This window comes from Mustela nigripes, chromosome 12 (genome assembly GCF_022355385.1).
Source record: "Mustela nigripes isolate SB6536 chromosome 12, MUSNIG.SB6536, whole genome shotgun sequence".
Classification (NCBI taxonomy): Eukaryota; Metazoa; Chordata; class Mammalia; order Carnivora; family Mustelidae; genus Mustela; species Mustela nigripes.
The window spans coordinates 149,631,913-149,639,666 of NC_081568.1; the positions used below are offsets into that span (position 1 = coordinate 149,631,913).

Genomic DNA, 7,754 nt, shown 5'->3' on the forward strand with positions numbered 1-7,754 from the left:
TTAATGTACAGAAATCAGTGGCTTTCTTATACACAACAATGAATATACAGAAAGGAAATTTAGAGAATTGATTCCATTTACTATAGCACCAAGAACCATATGATACCTGGGAATAAACCTAACCAAAGAGGTAAAGGATATTTACTTGAGGAACTATAGAACACTCATGAAAGAAATTGAAGAAGACACAGAAAGATGGAACACCATTCCATGCCCTTGGATCGGAAGAATAAACATTGCTAAAATGTCTATACTGCCTAGAGCAATCTATACTTTTAATGTCATTCCAATAAAAATTCCACTGGTATTTTTCAAAGAGCTGTAGCAAATAATCCTAAAATTTGTATCGAATCAGAAGAGACCCCAAATCATTAAGGAAATGTTGAAAAAGAAAAACAAAAAAGAAAAAAAAAAAAGAAAAACCTGTGGCATCACGTTACCTGATTTCAAGCTTTACCACAAAGCTGTGATCACCAAGACAGCATGGTACTTGCATAAAAACAGACAGACAGACCAGTGGAACAGAGTAGAGAGCCCAGATATGGACCCTCAACTCTATGGTCAAATAATCTTTGATAAAACAGGAAAAAATATACAGTGGAAAGAAGACAGTCTCTTCAATAAATCATGCTGGGAAAACTGGACAGCTATATGCAGAAGAATGAAACTCAACCATTCTCTTACATGTACACAATGATCAACTCAAAATGGATAAAAGACCTCAACGTGAGACAGGGATCCATCAGAATCCTAGAGGAGAACATAGGCAGTAATCTCTTCGATATCATCCACAGCAACTTCTTTCAAGATATGTCTCCAAAGGCAAAGGAAACAAAAGCGAAAATGAACTTTTTGGACTTCATCAAGATCGAAGGCTTCTGCATAGCAAAGGAAATGGTCAATAGAGCAGGGAGGAAACCCATGAGATGGGAGAAGATATTTTCAAGTGACAGTACAGACAAAGGATTGATATCCAGGATCTACAAAGAACTCCTCAAACTCAACACACAAAACAGATAATCATGTAAAAAAAAATGGGCAGAATATATGAACAAACACTTCTCCAATGAAGACATACAAATTACTATCTGACACATCAAAAAATGTTCGTCATCACTGGCCATCAGGTATATTCAAATTAAAACCACATTGAGATACCATCTTACACCAGTTAGAATGGCCAAAATTAGCAAGACAACATGTGTTGGAGAGGATGTGGAGAAAGGGGAACCCTCTTACACTGTTGGTGGGAATGCTAGTTGGTGCAGCCACTTTGGAAAACAGGGTGGAGATTCTTCATGAAATTAAAAATTGAACTTGCTAGGACTCTGCAATTGCACTTCTGGGTGTTTACCTCCAAAATACAGATGCAGTGAAAAGAAGGGCTATCTGTACCCCAATGTTTATAGTAGCAATGTCCATGGTCGTCAAACTGTGGAAAGAACCAAGATGCCCTTAAACAGAAGAATGCATAAGGAAGATGGTCAGTATGCCTCCATCAGAAAGGATGAATACCCAACTTTTGTAGCAACATGGACGGGACTGGAGGAGATTATTCTGAGTGAAATAAGTCAAGCAGAGAGAGTCAATTATCATATGGTTTTGCTTATTTGTGGAGCATAACAAATAACATGGACAACATAGGGAGATAGAGAGGAGAAGGGAGTTGAGGGAAATTGGTTTGGGAGGTGAAACATGAGAGACCGTGGACTCTGAAAACCATCTGAGGGTTGTTTCTTTTTTTAATTTTTTATTTCTTTTCAATGTAACAGTATTCATTGTTTTTGCACCACACCCAGTGCTCTATGCAATCCATGCCCTCCCTAATACCCACCACCTTGTTCCCCCAACCTCCCACCCCCCACCTCTTCAATACCTTCAAAAGTCTTGTTCTACTACTCAACCAACTCAGAATTCACACTTTTTAGAAAATATCCATTTGGATACTACCTAGTGGCCTCAAACAAATTAGCTAAACTGTTGGTGCCTTAGTTTCCTTATGTGTAAAATGAGATAAAATGAATACCTGCCCTATAGTCAAGAATACTATAGTGTACACTTAAAACATTGCTAAGAAGTATGAGAAGTATGATCTCATCATAGATGTTCCTACCACTATCAAACAAATTGAACAACCATCACCACAATAACAAAAATAGTATCTGTTTCAAAGAGTTTAATATATTTGAATAACTTAATATACATAATGTCATTAGGATAGTGACGGGAATATAATTTAAAATAAATATACCAAATAAAATATTCCATAAGAAAAGTGTATTTGTGAAAAACAATGCAAACTTCTCCACCTATGCTGATTTATTCCTAAATTGGGTAATGATATATTTGTTATTTTTAAACATTTAATTTATTTATTCGACAGAGAGAGAGCAAAAGCAGGTGAACCAGCAGAGGGAGAAGGAGAAGAAGGCTCCCCATTAAGCAGAGAGCCTTACATGGGGCTTGATCCCAGGACCCTGGGATCATGATCTGAGCCAAAGACATATGCTTACCAGGCTGAGACACCCAGGTTCCCAATCTGATAATAATTTCAATCATAGTCCTTTATTCCTTTTGATATAGGATCACTTAGGGCTTCTTTTCATGGGTTAAAAATTATTTTTCTGGCCAAATTCTGGTTGAATCATGAGCACAAATACTTGAACATATTTTGAAGTTTGTACATTTTAACTACTTCAATGCACAGCTAGCAGCACTGTAAGAGCATATGAGTGACAGAAACTCTTCCAGTTTTACACTCTAGCACAAAAAAATTTGGAGCACCAAAATTTTCTCTATGTCTAGTAATTCTGAGTATCATGTACTGTATATAATATAATAAATGTAAGCTGACTAAGATTTTCCAGCTAAAGAGTTCACATAAATCTTTATTAGTGTAAGTTATGGAAAATTGTATTTTGAGCACTTTACTTAAATAATTTTTTTATTCTAAAACATTTTTGTCTCATTTTTTTCTTGAGATAGAGTAAAAAATTAATCTTTGAAAAAATATGGATCTATAAAAATTTTTGTTTTGTTTTGCTCCATTTTGTTTCCCATGCCTACAGTGTTCCAAATGGAATAAAAAATGTATGTGTACTCTAAGAAATAAACTGAGGGTTTTGGAGCAGGGGGTGGTTGGAAAGGTCTGATGGTGGGTATTAAGGAGGGCACGTATTGTATGGAGCACTGAGTGTGGTGCATAAACAATGAATCTTTGGAACATTGAAAAAATAAAATTAAATTTAAAAAATGTGTATGTCAATCACAAATTGAGGGGTGATATATACACGACTCAAATATTTTGGAAGTTAAAGAGTGTCCATATCTTATATACTTCATTTGACTGCAACAACAATATTTTAACTAATTTTCCAAAGCTCTTTCCCTAAATACTGCAAGATCCTTATTTTCTAGTCATTAAAGGATCAAGTGTGTAAAAAAGAAAGGGGGGTGTGGAATAACACCTTTTGAAACCACCTGTTAATTCACAACTTGTCACAGCTAATTGTAAATGGGTAAACATGCAACCAAATTTGTGGTTTTATGGAATATATTCAACAAGGCCCAGCTTACACCTCAAAAGCCCATAATTCCACTTGGAAAGGTCCATTCCAGTTAGATCAACACTATTCAGCTTATCTTCTACTCTTCTGGTTTTCAACCAATTGTTGCTCTTCTCCAATAGATTCCCACTGATTTAACTTTTCTGCAATCCAGATCTGGTCATTTTGTTATCGTTTGTAAATATCTTGGTCATGAAAGGGCAAGAAATGAAGGTATAAGGTGAATCAGGAAGGAGGTGCTGTTGGGGCATTTCTCTCCTGCTTGGTCAACCACCTGAACTTTGCTCATAGTGCTCCTTTATTGTTGCATCATGTCGTTGCTCCTTGAGCAAGAGCCCTGCTCCCAGCCTCCTGTACTCATATGAAGGTAGCATCTGGTCACCATTCAACACTGAGATCGAGGGTCTTCTTTCAGCTTCTTTGTTTGGCTGAATTCACATGTCATAGGTAGAACAGGTATGTCCTTATGAGCTGTGCCTTTTCTACAGGATTCTCAAAATAATTTATGTATTTTACTACAACTATTTGCACAAGCTATACCTATAGACCAAATTCTTTAGGGATAGTAGATATTTGTTATTGATATGTTAAATTCAGTTTTCTATTATTTATTTTTTTATTATAGCATAAGATGTGATTTTTGAATAAATGAAGGATTGGTTGTTTGATGGCCTTCCTCTGCTTGTTTGTATAAATGACATACTTTAAATCTCAGCTCTGATATTACTTTATGCTGGAAAGTTTCCCTAAACCTGACTTCTTGGGGTTAATATTTTTACCACAGTACATTCTACCACAAGGTACTAATCATTTAAGAGAGATAACTGCCACTGGATGTCTTCAGTTCTGAAACCCAAGGAACAAAATTGATCTAATTAAACACAGGACAACAACTGGATTGCAGCAGTAGTGATCAGCCCTGTTAATTTTTTCATGATTTCCAAGATTTTTCACTTAAAATGACACCATGCAGCAAGGACAAATTTTTAAAATATCCAAAAGTTTGATACTTTATATTTTATTCCCAAGTAATTTTGAATTTATAGAAAATTAGTATGAATAGTAAAATTAGCATGAATATTAATAATTGTACAATAAAAATTAATATACCTTTTGCTTAGATTCATGTATTAGAATTACATCCCATGGGATTTATCACTTCTCTCTCCACCTGTCTGTCTCTTATCAGGTGTACAACTTATGAACCTTGTTTCTAAATATCTTGGTATGTATTTCCTACAAATATGAGTATTTTCACACAGAATCACAGTGCAGTTATAAATTTCAGAAAAATATAACATGCGTACAATACAATTGTACAATTTGAATACAGAAATGTAAAAATGAAGAGGTTTCCAATATAAGGAGACAATTCCTCTGAAAGGGATGAATAGGTGTTGACATATGGTACGAGAATCTGAAGAATAACATTGGCATAGAATCCTAAAGTTCTAATTTGTAGCATGAAGGAAAAGAAACAGTACAAATATTTCCTACTTTATACTTTCCTGTAAGACAGATCCCACATTCAACATTTTTTTTAGAGCCCTTGTGACATCCTTATTCCTAAGACTATAAATTAAAGGATTTAGAACAGGAGTGAGTATAGTGTAAAAGACATATACAATCATGTCCTTCTCAGAGGTGTGATAGGAGGTGGGAAGCATGTAGGTATAGACAGCAGCACCATAGAAGAGGATGACCACCATCATGTGGGAAGAACAAGTGGCAAAGGCCTTCTTCCATGCCTCTGCTGAGTTCATCCTGTGGATGGTGAAGAGGATGAAAGAATAGGAGCTTGAAATGATTGTCACAGGGATGAGGAGCATGAGAAAACAGTACAGGTACATGAGGGTCTCATAGAGGGAAGTGTCTGAGCAGGAAAGCTTCATTATAGCAGGGACCTCACAGAAGAAATGATGGATTTCCTGGGAACTACAGAAGGGGAAGTTCATGGTGACGGGTGTGAGCATAAATCCATCCACAGATCCAAGAAACCAGGAGGAAGACACCAAGAGGAGACACACCCTATGGTTCATGAGGATAAAATAATGGAGTGGATGGCAGATGGCCACATAGCGGTCATAGGCCATGGCAGCTTGAAGAAAAAATTCTGAACCTACTAGTGTCAGATAAAGAAACATCTGCATCCCGCATTCGGGGGCTGAGATCTTATTCACTCCTGTGACCTGGTCCATGAGCATCTTGGGCACAGTGCCAGAAATGTACATCACATCCATGAGAGACAATTGGGTGATAAAAAAGTACATGGGGTTATGCAGGTGAACATCGCAGTGTATCAGAAGGATCAGGATGGTATTGCCAGACAAGGCCATTAGGGAAACCACAAAAATGACCACATAAAGAAGAGCTGGGTGGTTGGATTTGTCGGAGGCAGGCCCCTGGCCATGGCAGCCTCCGCCATTAAAAGATGGCGCCTGGCTAGTTGACAGGTTAGGATTGCCTCTTGAGACTAAGCGAAATGCCCAATGAGGAAGTAAACAGCATTGGTTGCTGTGAAGTTGTTCATTTAGGTGCACAGCCTGATTCGCTCCCTCCTGTACCCTGCTCGCTGATTGGTCATGTAAGTGTATATAAGTGTGTAGACTTGCGGAAATAAGGAGAGAGAAGATGCATCCGAACTGGGGCTTCTGTTCATCCTTGCGGGCCGAGGGCGATAAATGGCGCCGGCACCTGGGAACTAAATAAAGGAATCTTGCAAGGTAATCCGCAGGATAGCGGGGAGTAAAGGTCCGCAGGTAAGCGGGGACATTAGCCACGGTCAAAAGTGGGAATTCCGCGGTAAAGCGGGGAGTAAAAATAGAAGAACTTTGCAAGGGAGAAGTCCGCAGGTAAGCGGGGTAAAACCATGACAAAGGTGGTGGGAAACTTGTACAAGACCGCAACAAGAAGTGGGGCGGCCATAGAGCTGGGATTTTCTTATCATCGAAACCGCAGGTAAGTGGGGAAGGGACCATGATCAAAGTGGTAGGAATCTTGTACAAGACTGCAATAAGAAGCAGGGCGGCCTTAGAGCCGGGATTTAGCGAGTCCGCAATAAGAAGCGGGGCGGCCTTAGTGCCGGGATTTTACAAGTCTCCAATAAGCGGGGTGGCCTTAGAGCCGGGATTTAGCGGGGAGTATATGCGGAACAGCCATTAGGTTGGGATTCTAATTATGGGATCTGGACTGTCAAAGTCGAGGTTAGAGGGTTCCCTAGAGGACCTTCTAAAGGCCAATGGCACGCCGTTAAAAACGAAAACTGCTAAGATAAAAACGGTCAAGCAGCAGCTGAAAGACATTCAGCCCGTATGGATTCTTCGCCCAAGCCCTTAGTTCTTTGGAGGACACTGCCCGCTGTAATGCAGTGGCTGGAAATCCTCAGTGGGACCTAGAAATGTTAATGGGAATAGGACCGTATATGGGAAAGCAGGCCCAAATACAATACAACCCTGTGGTGTATCTGCAAATAGCCGCGGCGGCCACTAAAGCATGGAAGACAATTCAGGGCAGTGGGGATTTACAAGGTTATCACCCTCGCCCTGCAAGGACGACAAGAAGCCCCAGTTCGGATGCATCTTCTCTCTATTTCCGCAACTCTACACACTTATATACGCTTACACGACCAATCAGCGAGCAGGTTACAGGAGGGAGTGAATCAGGCTGTGCACCTAAACGAACAACTTCGCTAGCAACCAATGCTGTTTACTTCCTCTTTGGGCGTTCCGCTTAGTCACACCAGGCAATCCTAACGTGTCAACTAGCCAGGTGCCATCTTTTAATGGCGGAGGCCGCCCTGGCCAGGGGCCTGCCTCCAGCATCTCCCCCTTTTTCCTTTTATGGCAAGGATCGTGCCTGTCTTAGGTTGTCAGTGGCGGGGAATATCCTTACCCATCATCAGATGGCAGATATCAATGATCTGCGTCCTGTCTTAGGTTGGTATATTTCCCCCACCAATCTTACATGTCGTTGACTACCGATCCAGCATACTTAGCCACACTTGGGGGGATGTTCCAGCCTCGATGGCTAACAAGGCCTGCACTATGGCTTGCTGTTGCCTATGTTGCTGTTGCCTCCAAATTTGCAGTTTCCCTACTAGCAGAATCAAGCCCAATACGAGGATTGTCATCAGACCAAGTATGCTAGCCCATTGTTTCATAAAGATTAACACACCTTGTAATGCTTTGA

The 7,754-nt window shown here is 39.7% G+C and overlaps 1 protein-coding gene across 1 annotated transcript; it reads right to left on the reverse strand.

Annotated features, from left to right (window-relative positions):
• Positions 1-5,059: 5,059 nt before the first annotated feature.
• Positions 5,060-6,108, reverse strand: LOC132028068 (olfactory receptor 2T5-like). Its single transcript, XM_059416721.1, has 2 exons — positions 6,044-6,108; positions 5,060-5,954 (listed from the first exon to the last, which is right to left on the reverse strand). Exons 1-2 carry the CDS (start codon positions 6,094-6,096, stop codon positions 5,060-5,062), a joined length of 948 nt encoding a protein of 315 aa, XP_059272704.1. The 5' UTR covers positions 6,097-6,108.
• Between the last annotated feature and the right edge of the window lie 1,646 nt (positions 6,109-7,754).

Coding starts and splice junctions, on each gene's coding strand:
- LOC132028068 (XM_059416721.1), bottom strand. CDS start 6,096: ATGAACAACTTCACAGCAACCAATGCTGTTTACTTCCTCATTGGGCAT. Junction 5,955..6,043: donor TTCCTCATTGGGCATTTCGC/TTAGTCTCAAGA, acceptor GCCTGCCTCCGA/CAAATCCAACCACCCAGCTC.